The sequence below is a fragment of the Ambystoma mexicanum genome, chromosome 6q (assembly GCF_040938575.1).
Source record: "Ambystoma mexicanum isolate Mex_15411 chromosome 6q, UKY_AmexF1_1, whole genome shotgun sequence".
In the NCBI taxonomy this organism is placed as follows: domain Eukaryota; kingdom Metazoa; phylum Chordata; class Amphibia; order Caudata; family Ambystomatidae; genus Ambystoma; species Ambystoma mexicanum.
The window spans coordinates 1,312,919,223-1,312,935,980 of NC_090937.1; the positions used below are offsets into that span (position 1 = coordinate 1,312,919,223).

Below are 16,758 nucleotides of genomic sequence, written 5' to 3' on the forward strand. Positions count from 1 at the left end.
GGTGACTTAATACCATATACCTGAAGTAAGGCAAAAAGGGTTGCAATGGTAGGGGTACTTAAGGAGATGTCTCTCTGGCCACAGAAAGAAGTCAGTAAGCCAGAAATAGGGGATAAAATGAAACATTGGGGTCCCTAGAAAGTGGCACCAGAATCCCCCAAAAAAGAAATTCTGTCTCAACAGGAAGCTTTTTCTAGAGGATGCATCAAAATGCACTGGGGGCTCTTCTCGCCGCAGCCGGAGTGTACTTTTCTGCACTGTTACTCTATGAATTCTGCCCCAAGGTGGGCTGGCACTGCAATCATATGTTATGGTGCTTCTATCTGCTTAGATTCACATGCTGTGCATATAGTCTGACATCTAGTGGTAATCGCTGAGTATTGCATCTTTTTGATCGAAAAGGGTTGTCTCCCTGGGCCTTTCTGTAACACTATCCCTACCATGACGTGTAGTGTACTCATGATCCCTCACGCGATGGCGTCACCCTGGATGTTTTTATTCTGCCATGAGGGAGCCTGAAGCGAAAGCTTGAGTGAGTACAGAAGAAAAAGAAGGTGTAAGATGTCTTTGTTCCTTCAACTCCAAGAGGAGGAACAGTGGGGTACATGTGGATCTAAACAGATACAAGCACCAGAAATACGATTACGGTGAGTAATGTACATCTTCTGATGCTTTTGAATCTGTGTTAGGCAGAAACCTGTGCAGTTCCCTCTGGGACCACTGCAAAAGATTTAGGACTACAGGTGTTTGGCAGTAAACCCACTTGGTAGCAGTCTGTACCACACGGATTCACTTGGTAGCTGTGGCTGAGCAGTCAGACTTCCCTCAAGAAGAGTTAGGCAGTATACAGAGTATTCACAATAGGTCAAGAGCACACAATAGAACAAGTAAACACTGACCAGGGCTTGGTGTAAAAGAGATATAATTATTTATTTAAAACCACATCTAATAAAACACACATGCACTAATATTAAGCAGTTTAAAAACACGGTCACTAAAAGATATACACTCCCTTAAAAGAATATTAGACAAGTCTTAAGTAAAGGCCCACTTATTTTCAGACAGCGGTGAGCGCTTAACGCAGATGGCATTCTAATAGTTCATTTTAAAAGGGAGAGAAAAGCAGAGTATAAATTGGAACAGATCCCAACACTTTCACAAGAACACAACAAGCAAGGAAGGCAGAGTCAAACCGTGAAATTTGAGTTTCAGAAGAACGAACTGTGTCCAAGGTCACACGGTTGAAAAGTGCACAAAAGTCTCGAAAAGGTTCAGAAAGAGTTGGACCAAAAGAAAGGGACCAGTTAGATGGTCAAGGCGGCCAGCCCAGTCCAGAAAGTTAAGGGATTATTATTAGCTTGTAGCAATCTTTAGAAAGGAAGGCCTGGCGGACACGGTACCTTAAAGTGGTGAGAATACTCCAGCGGGGGCAGGTGTTCCTGGCAGTGGATGCAAGTCGGTGCTTCGTCCGGGGGAAGAGAGGATCTTGTCGTGGAGGAAGACAGGAGTCCGTTGCACTGCCAGGGAAGAAACCAGCAAAGGAGTTTCTCAGGTACAAGGAGCGGTCCGTTGATTTGCGGTTCAGTAGTGAGTGGCTATCCGGCTGCCGGGATGCTTGGCACGGGCAGTTCGACCACAAACCGGGGTGGGGTGCGAAGAAAGAAAGGTAAACTGGTTGTGCCCACCAGTCAGGGGAAGAAGCCTCTCCAGCCGGGAGATCTTCTCTGTCGTCGGGAAGTGGTGAGTCGGTCTGCAGGGCTCCACCAGTGGTGTCGTGGTGGTAGGTCGGCTCAGTTCTCCCTCGTCGGATTCTCAGGTCCTGTGGCGACTTCTGAAGTTCCAGTTCCCAAAGCCCTGCTTTTATGCAGCACACCCCCATTCACTCAGCCTAGCTGTCAATCAAACATGCTAAGTGGTGAGCCGGCCGGCTCACCACTTGGGCCAATCACACAAGAGTGCGACTTGAGTTACCAAGGTAACTCAGTCCAGGGTGCCTAAACCCCCTCCCACATCCCCTGTGGTACCAAGACAGAGTGGCACCACTTTTGGAGGCTTCTGTGGAGAAGCCTGCCAAAAAGTGGAACAAAGGGCTCGACTTGGGTTGGAGTCACAGAAGAGAACACAAACGCCATTTTAGAATCGAGTCTTGGCAAAAAATACCAACCAGAGAATTAATATTAATTAAATAAACCGGCGGTATGTTCGAGGCTATGAGAATTAAATAATTAAAGTTGGTAGCCTCGAACAATGGGAAAATCCCATAGGGAAATATTTGCGGTCGAATATAAAAAGTATTTTCCACTGCCACCAGCCAAAACTCGATCAGGGGGGACAGAGACGTGTCCTCTCGACTAACAGACCCCGGGGCAATCGAATTGCCCCGACCAGTACGTCCACAATATGATGGTTTGTACTGGTTTCTGTTAATAATTTGGGACTAGTAAAGCCAATGGTGACTTTACATGCCCTGGGAGACAGTAGTCAGTCCCAGGGTATGGAGTCTATGGTGGGGTGTCACTACGACACCCCTGTGTTACTGCACGGAGGGTGCTGTGTAACACACATAGGAAAAACACATGAGACCCTATGGAGTAAAGGACCGCATAGCCCATAAAACACATTACCAATCAAAGGAATACCATTAATCATGTCCAAGAGTGGGAGAAAAAGAGTCTCACTCTTGGCAGGAGGAAAAAACAAACTCCAGAAATCCAGCAAAGCTGCTGGGGGACTCACTAGGTTAGGAAATACAGCCTAAAGAGAGAATTCTCCCTAACAATCTGCTTAGAATCATATGCTGTGCATAGACTAGCGAGCAGTGCCAGGAGATGGTGGTGGGATGTGAGAAGAAACAGAAGTGAGGAGATGTCTTAACACCGCTTGACTCACCTGAGAATCAGTCTTAGTATCTAAGCAGTAATGTTGTGTAAAGGTGTGAACTCAAGCCAGCCTCTTTTCCAATAGAATCTAGAGGAATATTTGCTATGAAAGCTTTAGTAGCCACAGTGCCTAGAGTAGAATGTGCTCTAGGCGTAAAGATTAAATCTCTATTAGACAGAGAGTAACACATCTGGATACATTTAAGAATACATCTAGAGATGGCCGACTTAGAGACAGGGTCCCATTCTCTACCAGCAGCAACAGAGACAAAGAACTAATCTGTCTTTCGGAGTGGTTTTGTCTTATTAAGGTAATACATCACAGCTCTCCTAACATCTAGTGTATTGAGGCTTCCATCAGTTGAGTTAGTGGAATGCTGAAAAAAATTTGGAAGTTCAATGTATTTGTTTACTTGGAACTGAATTTAGATGCAAAGCGTGGGTGTGTGCACAAAACCACTTTGTCCTTATGAATAGTAACAAATGGGTCTTGAACCGAGAGAGCCTGCAGTTCACTAAATCCTGTAAAATAGCCACCACTTAGTGCGCCTTTCTTTAAGCATCTGAAGCTTAAAGTGTCAACAGGCCTTGCAAATCTGCTCATCGTAGTCACAAGGTAGGCAGTTATTAAACTCCTTTTGAGTGTCCGTCCGCCGAAACGTCTGAAAGGGTAACATTTAAATGAAGTTCTCTCCATCATTAAGTGGAAAAAGAGCAAACAGACAAGCAAAAGAAGAGGAAGGGAAAGGAAGAAAAGGCTGCTCTAAAGAGAAATGTAGAGAATATGGGTCCCCTACTGAAAAGTCCAAAACCAAAGGCTGCCAGCCATCAAGAATTCAATCAGAGATTCATACGGCGCCAAACTGGAAACAGTCATCGATGAAATTGCCAAATGATGCGTCGAAGACGCGAAGAAAACAGCAACAAATATCGTTAACACAAACTCTGCATGAAAGCTACCGACCAGTATGGTGGAAAAAAACTATCTGGGGGACATCGGCCCCATGAGGGCAGATCGCGTTTCCCTAGCCATAAGGGCCTTGCATTGGCTGCCAGTAAACAGTCGCATTTTGTACCGTGTACATTGCATAACACATCGCTGCCTTATCAGCTGGGGCCCCAAATATCTAGCCCAACACATCCATGGGCTGCCGGCACATAGGAGCTTGGGCTCTAATAACACCTCCCTTTTGGCGACACAATGCTCCAAAAGCTCCTGCGTGACAAGAGGGTCATCCCACATGCAGCCCTGAGTCTCTGGAATGAGCTTCCCCTCAATCTACGAGCATGTTCATCTCTCCCAGCCTTCAAGAAGGGCTTGAAGACGGCACTTTTCTGCTAAGCCCTTGAACTAGAAGTCCAATAGTCATCCTCCTTGCTTCTCTTGTTCGTGTTTTCTGTACTTTTCTGCACCCCTATGCCTACAGGCTTCGTTTATATATAAATAAAATAAATAAATAAATGAGGGGTCATGGGTACACTACACGTCACGGTAGGGCTAGTATTACAGACACGCCCAGGTCAACCTCCCTTTTGGATCTTCGTAAAAAGATCCAATACTCCATGATTACCATGGACTATATGCACAGTATGTGATTCTACACATATTCACAAACATCAGACACTGTTTTTCATTTTTCTAGTGTCCATTTCTGCATTTGACCATATAGTGCCATCTTGAGTACCATATTCTCAAAACGCCCATGCCACACATTGTTTGCCCTGTCCATTGGCCTTCTTGTCCTTTGGCCTTCTTCCTGCCTGCTCAGATCAGGAAATGCCATTTAAAGTAAGCCCTTAGAGGCAGGCAAGACCTTACATTTCCCAGGCAAAGGTGTAAGCATGTGGCCGGATGTGTGTGCTGGGATTGTCTAGTCTGAATCCACACTCAGGCCAGGTGCATGTCAGATGCTGAGCAGATGTGCGGCAAGTGTCTGTACACGATTGGATATCCCTTGGAAGATTGACTGATGCAGATCCTTACCACTCGTGCGCTGGCATCTCTACTGGCTCAACTTTGGGATAAAAGGAGGGGCCCTGCAGCCATTCTTCAGATCGTAGTTTGGAGCCAAAACCACTATGAAGAGTTGCAGCCCACTGAAAACCCAAGGATGACCGTTGGAGACAGGCAGCTTTGCTACAGGCCAAGTCCAGGTGAAGCCTTGTGTCTCAGGATGAACCTCCTGAAGACCCTCGTTGGTACTTCGAACCATGGGCAGCTGCGACCAACCATTCCAAACCTCTGCAAGAATATCCTGCCCCATCCTGGGAAGCGATGAGGGTTGGCCCGTCCCATCCAGGACATCTTCAGTGCCGGAGTGCCCATTCTGAGTTTTGCCTTGGAACTTCACAGGTCACCGGCATGTGGGCCAAGAACTATCATCCTGTGGTTGCTGCTCTCTACCATGAAGAGGGGCTTTGCTAGAGCAGTCTTTGTTCTCACTACATAAGTCATCTGCCTCCTCCTGATCATGGTGTTCTTCGCTGTGCCTACTTCCATCATGTCCTGGGGTCTCCTGTCATCATGAAGCCTGTGGTGGTCTGCAATACTGGATGCCTAGGTTGTCCAGCTGCAAAGCATCAGGAACTGTCTTGTCGGAGCACGAAACCACTGACTACCTGGACCCAATACCAATAATGATGCAAGTGTGCCCAGCGGATCTATGGACCCTAAGGGTGGTTTTAGTGGCATCAGAGTAAGGGTGGCAAACGCGAATACCTGTTCCCACCCCCCTCTCCCGCCATAGGTTTGTATGTCTGCAAATCCCTCATCCTAAATCTACGTTTTCTGTTCATGATCGGTGGAGTTCTGCTGAAGGAGCACCTCCTGAGCTTTCCCTGAAGTGAGTGATATGGGAGGGGGACCCCATATATTTCGAACCTGCCTTTGTTTCTTCATCAATTAAACTCATTACCTACCTGTTGAATTTGGCAATACTTGTTCTGCACTACACAGACTTCCTAACTTCCAAAAGGTGCCTTTTTAAGTGTTAGTGGCCTTATTTTATAAGGCATGGTAACTGCTTTTTAATTTGTAGCATATCAGAATCATTTCTGTTTTAAAAGTAAAGTGTGGGTGATATCTAGTAAGATTACAAACTGCGACTGTATATACGGTTATAGTATTGATTAAGTAGTAGTATTTACTGTGATTTACTGGGATTTTCATAGTTAGAGACCCCATAAATAGTGTATTTTTGTACTTACAGTTTAGTTTGATGCATGTGAGTGCTCTGTGTACATCTTATTGTACCGCTACACCACCCCTATATCCCCTGAAGTCTAAGCCTTACTGCTTTACCACTGATGATGATTGAGTTTGGCTAGACCGAAGTGTTATCCCTGTTCACTAAGATAGGGTGGCCTCTCAGATCCCTCCCTCAGAGCTGGCTCTGAAAATACATCTTAACGCAAATTAACTCTAAAAAATGATCTTGTAAGGATAGCTCTTCTAGCTTCTAGGAGCCGAGGTCAGAATTTCATGGAGGCTCACGCCAAGGCTATAAAATCCCAGAATAATAGAATATATCAGGAGCTGCATATGACATGTGGAGGATAATCCACAACAGCTCAGATGCCCACCATTGTGTTTGAGCAGACTTTTTTTGGAGCCTGTTCCAAGTTCTCAGCACCCATTGGCACTAATTGATAAATGTATCAGAAGCCTGGGTAAATTATTTATTTTTCCATTTGTAGCAGCGCGCTGGCGCTTGTTACATTAGGGGAAGGGGTGTACAGGTAAAAGTACAGGGAAAGTAGGAGGCATATGTTCAGGACGGTTTATAGTGACTTTTTCGAATGGCATTTTTTCGAATGCCATTATGTCGGTGTCGGATGTTCACCAGTAATATAGTGTCTTGGCTAGGAGGAGCTTAGGGGGAAAACCTAGGTTTTCAATTTTCTCCTAAAGGGCCAATAGGAGGGTTCCAGTCTCAAGAACAAGGAGAGATTGTTCCGCAGCTTGTTGTCGACTACGGAGAAGCTTGAGCCTCCTGCAGATTGGCGATTGAAGCTGGGCACTTTGAGCAAGTGGTTGTGGGAGGATCTTAGTGGGTGAGAGGGGGTGTATTTTCTACTCAGAGAGAGGTAGGCGGGTGCAGTTTCAGAAAGGCACTTGTGAACGATGGAGAGGATCCTGAAGTTGATTTGCTCTCGTGTCAGCAGGCAACAAGCGTCTTTTCTGGATTTTGAGACGTGTGCATTTTTGGTAAGTCCGAGGGCATCTCGGAGAGCATGGTTTTGGATGATGTGTAACCTTTTCAGGTTGCGTTACAAATTGCCAGCAAATAGGGCCTTGCAGTAGTCCAACTTGGCACCGGTGATGGGTCTGGCAATTGTGAGGCAATTAGGTATGGAGAGGGAAAGCTAACTGGCATTAATCAGTTTGGCTGTGTAGGTGGCAGCGGAGGAGATGGCATTAACTTGACATGAGAGGTTGTGAGTTTAGGGCCCATTAAAAACGTGCATATGTAATGGATGGGATCACACAGATTACATTTTGAGTCCAAATATCCAAACCAACCCAGGAAAATGGCAAAGTACTGTTTAATTAACAATTATCTAATACAGGGATTTACAAGGAACATCAACGGACGTACATTCAATTTCTCTCAGCAATCTTCACACAAATCATAGCTTTTATATCAAAAATGTGTCAGAGAAGAGGTCATACTACGTGGCAATAATGAAAAACCTAACACGGGTTGGGATTGACTAAGGGGGAACATCTAAGTATACTTTTCTATAAGGACTAGGATTGTGATTGGCTGCCCACTGTCATGTGGACATCATATGCCTACCTCTAAAGCATTTCTTCTTCAGAAACATTAGATACACAGTTTCTCATTGGTTTTCGAACTATAAGGTCCTTCGTTATATGGACTACTACAATTGGTTGTCACACTTGTGCCAGTCTGGCACATTCAGTTCACTTAGCAGCATGTAAACCCAGACCCAGGTGCAAGGAGATGGGGCATGACACTACCTACCCACCCACCCAATTAGCCCAGCATCTCTCATCGCCCATGCCTTCTACCATGAAGATTGTCTTTGAAGTTTGCCTTGCAAAGTATCCTTGTCTCTCAGAATACATGGCAGTGAGAGCATTTACTATTGTGTTCTGAGTCTCCCAAGTTCCAACTATATTTTCATCCTTGGCTCACGTAACAGGAGACCACAATTTGGTTGATTTTGCAGGTTTTAAATGCTTTAAATGAATTAAACTTGACACTCATGATGGTCTTTCCTTGCACCTTAACAAGGGATGATTCATCCTCTGCACATTTGTTAATTTCTAGAAAAAATAGCTGACCTTGGCTGCTTCAGTCTTGACTCCAGACCAGACAGCCTTGTCTTACAACTCCACGATTCTGCTTAGACTTGCTGCGACACAGCTCATGGGTCTTGGCTTACCAAATTCATGATACCGATGTCCAGCTTTTATACAATGGCAGCTTTGCCTACGTTCTATTCACTACGTATAGCCAGCTTCTATGATAATTTAGTCTACCTTGCATTTCAGCATCTGTACATTTATTGAACAGTTGATTTTCTACAGCACTTCGTGCATGTGTAATCTTCTTTTACATTTGAGAGTTCACTTGATTCTTTACTTCGTCATTAGTTTCTTTAGGATCCATACATTCTCTTCAGTCAGTATCTCGGGACGTCATGCATACTTTGTATGATGTCACTGGCTTATTTTCTCTACTCCTTCTCAAATTCCTTCAGGGAGTTCCTCCCTTAAGTTGTCATCCCTTTGAGGATACATTCAGTAAGGTCTCAAAGGGTATCTTCTTGCAAACACACACTGCAGTATTGGCACAATGGCAGGTGTCAAACACGGCACAATCTCAGGTCTCCACCATATGGGAGGAAGGGGGTAGGGGTTCCTGCAGAGGCATGTAGCTTCTCCTCTACATTCGAATGAGGCGTCGAGATAGACACCCAGAGTTTTTGCAGTGGGTGAGATGGGGATTAGGTTGCTGTTGAAGGAATTATAGGATGGATCCAAGTTGCAGAGAGTGGTGGGTGAGCCAACAGTGAGAATCTCATTTTTTTCGTCATTTAGGCATAGCATGTGTGTTCCCATCCAGGTTTGGACGATGTTGTAGACTGAGTTGATGGTAACAGTGTCTTGGTGGTAAGAGCCTGAGAGGGGGAGGAGAATGTGGGTGTCATTGGCGTAGTTCATGTAGGAGATGCCGAGGACTTCCAGGTGATCGAAGAGGGGTTTTGCATAGATGTTAAAGGGGGAAAGGCAAGAACCTTGGGGGATGCCGGAGGTAACTGGCGTGGGTGAGGAGGCATGATCGTCTATGAAGACCCGAGAGGATCTGTCAGCTAGGAAGGATATGGTCTAATCAGTGGCTGCAGGAGAGAAGTTTGCTGTGTTGGTGATGTGATCACAGAGAAAATAATGGTCGTTGAGATCAACCACAGATGAGAGATCCAGCATGAGGAGCAAGACATGTTTGCCTGTGCCTTCGATACCGTCTAGTTGATTTTTCAGATCAAGCAGGGCAGTTTCCATGCCATGCCTTCTGCGGAAGCTTGATTGATGGGTGTCGAGGATGTGGTTGACTTCAAGGTATTGCTGTACTTGGATGTGGGCTGCCCGGTCGAGGATATTTAGGATAAAGGGCACTGTTGTGTTGTGACGGTAGTTGGTAGGGATGGAGGGGTCGACGGCGGGGTCTTTTAGTAGTGGGAGGATCCATGCTTTTTTTCAGGGAATCTGGAACAGTTTTTGTGGAGAAGGAGGAACTGATTATGGCTGTGATGAATGGTGTGAGTGACTGCCCAGTCTTTGTTGATGGGGGCCAGGCAAATGTCAGCTTTGCATTGGGATGGCTTGAGGCTTTTGATTATGTTGGCTACTTCCAGTTCCGAGAGAGGGTGAAAGTAAAAAAAGGCATGGAGGATGGGGAGTGTGGTGCCGCAGGGTGAGAGGAGGGTGGTTGTTTGGCTCGAATGGCTTGTTGCTTGGGGCGGATTATTTTCTGTAGTGTGCAGATTTTTCCTATAAGGGCTTCTTGCGCCTTGGTGCATCAGTCATCGTCTACTGTGTGAATGGTGGGAAGGGTGACTGTAGATTCAAGTTAGCGTAAGATAGTGAAGAGTTCACAAGAATTACAATTGGTGCTTGCTATTCTCTTGCTGTAGCTGTTGGCTTTGGCAGTGTGTATGGCCTTTTTGTACTCTTTTGTGAGAGAAATAAATTGGCCTGTGTTAGCTGAGAAGGGTTTTTCCTCCAAGTCATTTCTGCAGCACGTTTTAGAGTGTGTGAAGCAAGGAGCTCAGGGGTGAACCATGAGTTTTTCTTTAGAGCAGGTTTGGCTCTGCGCTGTTTGAGCGGGGCGAGTATGTCAACTGCTTGAGCAATCTTCACGTTGTAGAGATTAACTAGGGCCACAGGGTTGGTTGCTCTGTTGATTGGGTACCTGAGGTCTGAGTGGAATGGTAGGAGGTGTCCTGGGTTAGGTTCTTGGTGCAGCAGGCTAGGCCATTAGGTTTCATTATGTGGCAGGAGGAGGGCCTTTTGCCCATCGGGATGTCAAAGGTGATGGTGGTCCGACAATGGGCAGGTCGAGATGGTCGGGCAGGAGCTGTTGCAGTTGAGATCAGCCATCCAATCAACGGTGTGGCCATGGATGTGGGAGGGGTCAGTGATTGCTTCAGTTCACCTAAAATGATGAGTTTGGAGCTCGGTTTTAATTAGGGATTGATGACTTATACGAGTTCTTCCTCAAATGTGGCGATGGGGCCAGCGGGTCGGTAGAAGAGGTGGAGAATGATGGTGCATGTTGGCATAATGACGAGCTTGGTGACGAGTAATTTGCAGTCAGGGACAGGGCTCAAGTTGGTGGTTCTGATGGCCAGAGTGTTTTTGAAGGAGTGTGACTATGCCACCTCTGTTGAGAATTCTGTCGTTTCGGGGATGGCAATGGATAATGCAGGGCCAGTGACAGGATAAAGCCAAGTTTCGGATATTGCAAGCAATTCAAGGTTGTTGGAGATCAGAAGGTTGTGGATCTCAAGGGCATGAGCTGGCACTGAACTGGCATTGATTAAGGCACATGTGAGAGGAATGGTATCGGTAGGGGCGGTAAGGTTTTTTATTTGCTGGGCGATGTGGGTCGAAGGTTGGCCATGTGTGCATACAGAGGAACTTGTTTCTGGTATGGATGGGGGAGGAGCTGTGGATGGGGGAGTGGGTCAGGGTGTGGAGGGTCTCCTGATGGGGGATTGGAGACGATAGTTCCTGGTGGTAAGTGAAGGAGGAAGGCTGATGATGGCAAAGGTGGGTCTTCTGGTCTGGGTTTGGAATCGATCATTTCTGGTGGGAAAGATTGAGTGATGGTGAGGGCAGGGGTGGTTGTCATCGTGTGTTCAAGTACGCTGCCAGCATTTCCAAATCCGCTCTCAGGGGAACTAATGGCGGGAAAGGGCACTACCTGCATCACACTGTAACAGCACTGCTGGTGCAGTAGGGTTTACCGCACATGGGAGGGGAAGGGGGCAACCATGAAGTCCTCAGGCACCTTGTGGTTCTGTCCCAGATCGGGGCCCGTGTGCTCAGGTCAAATCCCTCTGAGCCAGTCTGTGGATTTTCTTTTAATATTCTGTGTGGTTTGGAGCTGTGCAGTGCAATAGTGAACACTGAGGCTCACTGAAGGACTGCAGTCCACTTTCTCCATTGATGCAGCACCTTTTTCGACACCTAATCTTAGTGTAGGCACGAAGCAGATCTGCCCAATATCATCTCTTGTTGACTGACATGAACGGGAGCTCCGGCTCATGCGGCTCTCTTCTTCTATGATCCCTGCTGATGTATATGTCCTCTTAAGTTCTACCAGCACCGTGCACATGGCCTGATGGGCCTGGATGAAATGTACATGTATGGTCATAATACGTATATTGTCATAGCTAGTGTTATAAAGCAGGCCTACAGGATCGACTCTATCATGTCTGTCCTCTGCCCTCCTCCTAAATCAAAGCATAAAACCTGTAAAGAAACCACCACACAAACAATCAATGGTCTTACTTTAGGGTAATTCTGCTGATTCTTCATCAATACCCTTGTATGCACCCTCTAATTCACAGGGTTGTCCCCCCCCTTAACCATAAAGTACCTGAACAAGACAGTCCTCATTTTCATTGGTTTTCCTATTGTTCCTTCGACCCTTGTATCTACGTTCATAGATAAAGTCTTCCCACACTATAGTCTAGGTGTGTGAATCCATGTAATCAGTGTAAGCTCATAGGACTGGAATACAATTTATAATTTTCAACAGACTACCTACAATCTCTCAAGAAGAATGGGGCTTATTTGGTTTGAAGTTGCTCCAGCAGTCGACTCCTTCCAATCCCTTATGTAAATTGATTATTGAAAAAACATTAGTTAGGATATTGTTGTCATCCAAATAGTCGCAGGTCACTGGATTTGGACGGATACTAAGCCCATACCGTCCACTCAATAACAGAAAACATGGAAAAACTCCAGGACTCAGCGCCAGTGTAGAGTTGGATTGTTTAATGGCACAATCTGTTAGCACAATCTTATGTGCGAGCCCTCTACTCGATTACACGTTTCGGCTCCCACGAGCCGTTATCAAATCAGGGCCAGTAGCAGAAAAGTCCATACGAACATTGTCTGAAACACAGTTATAGGGACAAATCCCAAGGTAGATATTTGTTCTGCTCTGTAGTCTCTCGCGTCGGCTGCTCGAATGTTAGATGCTCGTATGGACTTTTCTGCTACTGGCCCCGATTTGATAAAGGCTTGTGGGAGCCGAAACGCGTAATCGAGTAGAGGGCTCGCACATAAGATTGTGCAAACAGATTGTGCCATTAAACAATCCAACTCTACACTGGCGCTGAGTCCTGGAGTTTTTCCATGTTTTCTACCTACAATCTCTCCCTTTCCTAAACCTCTATAGAGTCTCAAAATAACACTTGCATGGCCATGATTCCAGATATGTAGGACCTTAATCCCTCACATTCTTTGGCTGACCAACTTGACCCACCAATTTTCCCTAAAACGAAAACACTTAAGATCCGGTGAAAAAATAAAGGTTTGCGTCCATATTATAAAACATCTTTCAATTTAGATCAACACAGATATCTAAATCATACATTGGGAGGGAAAATCTCTCTAGTACCGATGACTGGCTGTACAAATAGCATTTGTTATTTTCAAGTGTGTTTCTACATTCATTTCAGACAAAATTTTACTAAGGTAAATTGATCATCGCATTAGTGGAAAACCAAGGGAGCCTTATTACACTCCTTGCAGTTGTGAGGCACTTTTCACCATGGTCCATGGTTGTGCCCATCAATCGCGCGTGTCAGGGCCAACAATGACTTCAATGGTTTTGTAATTGATAGTTTTGTATTGCTGTGATGTTTTGAAGTTGTTGGTCAATGAGGTCACACTGAAATGTAATATTGCAATATTTTTATGTATGAAAAAAAATATTAAGAGCACAACGTGGCAACAAATTACATGCATTAGTCGCTTACCTTGCTGTCGGTTTCCGTACGGGTATATCATAGGCACGAACAATGTTGACTAACACTTTGATGTTCCCATCTGATAGGTTCTGAGCTGTAACCTTTTTCCTCTCTTTTCGCCTCGGCTTCAGAGGCCGCTTGGGCTCAGCAAGCTTGAAAAGGCCAACTCCTAACAAACTTATATGATAAGGAAAAGAAATTTAGAAAGTTGTTAGATGATCCAGTCCCCTCATTGAAAAAATATTATCCATGTGTGCTGCTATTATTAATAGGGTTTGATAGCAATGCTATTATTAGTGGGTCCCCTCATGATTTGCATAGGATGTGGCAAACCTCTATATATTGATCACTGGATAACCACTGGAAAAGCGGTGACCCCAGTATGGCAAACTGTCAACAGCTGCGGTATAGTCTCCTTTAGCAGTTATACAGTTCCAGAGTGCTAAGAGGAAATTATTTGTTTGCTTAATCAAGAGAAGGACAAAGAGGACAGAACTCTAAACTGCCTACAATGTGGAATACCAGGCTCTTTTGTTCATCCTCCATTAACTACAAGACACTGCCCAGACAAACCGATACATTGCCCAATGGAGAGCGGGCTACCCTACCTATTGAGGTGACTCAATAATAACTGAATACATTGTTCATTCTTTCCTCATTTTGAAGATTGATCACAAAAAAAAACTAGCAATCTTGAGTCCATTTAACTCAGACCAAGACTGAACATAACCACATGTGACTCAGACCCATATACCTAATCTCTTGTAAGAGCATCTTTTGTGTAAATATCAATAGTAATGGATGCATTGAAAGCCTCCCTGCCCAGAGTGGTAATCACAGGATGCAATTAGGGAAATTAACATTCTTCACATTACCACAAAATAAACATTGTATGTATAATCTTACAGAAATAATAAATCCCACACGCTACAATAGGAATTTAAAAAGCCAACTAACTTAATAACTAGCAGGTAAGATTAGTGTCTTAACCTACCATGGTGTCCTAATGTGTATTATACATTCAGAAAATAAAAACCTTTAACACTGAGAATAGCATAAAGTATATATATATTTCTAGAAATTCTATTTTTAGGTTATAAACAAAACTCACCTATACATTAGACATGCTCAGCGCATGGACATCAAACAAAATATCCCAAAAAAACACTTCATGCAATCAAGCAGACCAATTTTCAAGCAAAACAGTTTTTACTGCTTGCTAGTTTGCACAGCAGCACTATGATTATCCAAAAGACATTTTTAATCATGAAACTAGTTACACCTTCCAATGGCCCATACCTTATAATGATAATGATGTGTTATTTATATAGCGCCTTAATCCAAAGCACTTTACAGAGCACATATTTACATACAATATCACCCAACCGAAATTGGTGCTCAATTAGCGACCTTGGAAGGATGAAAGGCTGAGTTGGCCTTGCCGGGATTCGAACCTCCGATCTGCAGATCACGCTCAGATAGCAGCAGCGAGCGCTCAACCCGCTAAGCTATTTTACCTATCTTAAGAAGGTCTGATGAGATGGGAGAGAAGAGTAGCTGGTGGTGGAAAGGTTTAAGGGTAGTGGAACACATGCATACATACCCTTGTTCCATCCATGTGATAAACTTTTCCGTTAACATGGAAACTAGACTTGAAGTATTTGAGGATGCTGTGCATAACTAGATAGGAGAACGGCTGACTAGTGATAATTCCCTCAGGAACCTGAGCCAAGGACGGAAGGGCAGAAATGTGTCTAAATCTGCCCAAGATGGCTATTGAGGAGGCAATGATGATAGTTGGCATATGCTTCTGGGAGGAAGGCGCTGGGGTGAGGTAAGCATTACTGATTGAGGGAGAACAGGGCTTGCAACTCCCAATTAACTTGCAGATGTTTGTTCAACCTTAGTCTGAACTGTGGCGAAGTCCTATACTTGCCCAGCACAAAAAGACATTGTGGGCTATTAGAATGTTGCACGGTGTATGTGGGAAAGTGTCTTGAATGTGCTACGTCTGGGTGTACCACAAGGCGGGAAGGGGTGATGTGGTAGTTATATCAGTTTTGAATTTGGATCCTTATTTTGTCTACTGTTTTAGTGAAAAGACAGAAGCATCATGAAGCCTGAAAGTGAGTGAATGGAGTGCTCGATGTCTTTGAGGAAGGATCTGTTTCTGGTAGATACTTCGGCAATGGTTGCCTTACAGTGGGTGTGTCTGGCTACAGTGTCTTCCAATTAGTGAGCTCTTGAAGTGGGTCTTTCATCATGTCTTTGCTCGTTTGTGAATTGTAGTTTGTGGGGGTCTTGTGTGTACCATGATGAATAGATGTTGGCTTGAAAGTTGTAGTTTTAGAGTGGCATGGCTCCCAACACTGTCTTTCAGAGTGTGCCAGTGAACGTCCAGGAGGGTGTTCATACTGGTGAAAGGTGTGATAGAGTGAGAGCTCTGGCACACAACCTAGAGTTGACTTTGCAGCCTAGGAAAGCAAGCAACAAGGGCAGTAATGTCAGAGCCTTGAGGCACCTAGTGGTGGTACATGGTGTGGGCTACAGAGACCCCCATCCAGTCGCATGGCTGTGTCCTGATCTAGGTGATGTGGTCTCAGAGCTTGCTCAGTAATCGGTAACCTGTCCATAGCAAATGGGAGAAGACTATTTAAACTGCTATAAATCAATGGGGTTAGGTAATACTTGTAGCACGGGAGATCCAGGAATTGATTTGGTGCAGCATTCGACTAATTCTGAGGGGCTGACAGTATGTTTGCCTAAGGTAACTAAGTGAAGGGGTTAAAAAAAACAAAAACCACAGGGCCCGTACGCCAAAGGGGATGCCTGCATAAATGCTGATATGGTACCGAGTACAGAGAATAAAGAGCAGAAATAAACAATTTAGAGCTGGCAGTCACTGGGTCCCACTCGTAAGCAGGAATCCTCACGAGCCCCTATTAGATTCCTATGGGCATTGAAGAATTTAGAGCGCACCATATCGCTAGGCGCAGAGAAGGCACTGCGGTAGCAGGCAGTTCACAGGGAGCAAAGTCAGGCAGAAGCTCAACACAAAGTGGACAAGGAGACTGATTTCCACCTGATTTAAAGATATCGGCCACACCTTGATCAGTTTGGAGAGCAGAGGGCAGCAGCCGCTTAGCAGGAATGGCACAGCGGAAATTAGTATAATCAGCCAAAACAAAAGCCTGTTACAATTGTGTCAAAGCAAGATCATTAGGAAACAAGAAACAAACGCTAATTGGCAGAAAGAGGCCTATAATAGGACAGCAGGAGAAAGAGGAAGGGGCGAGACCAAAGCAAGATGAAAGGGAGCAAGAGAACCAAGAGCCAGAAGTCCGCGAGGGCACATCATTGCGAA

General features: G+C 45.0%; 1 protein-coding gene across 2 annotated transcripts in view; it reads right to left on the reverse strand.

The window, feature by feature from the left end:
- The window catches only part of CC2D2A (coiled-coil and C2 domain containing 2A), a 1,164,962-nt gene that overhangs the window by 318,670 nt on the left and 829,534 nt on the right, over positions 1-16,758 (reverse strand). For both annotated transcript variants that reach the window (XM_069631936.1, XM_069631935.1), the window contains exon 23: positions 13,404-13,571. In XM_069631936.1, the coding sequence (XP_069488037.1) occupies positions 13,404-13,571 (168 nt within the window). The remainder of the gene's footprint in view (positions 1-13,403; positions 13,572-16,758) is intronic.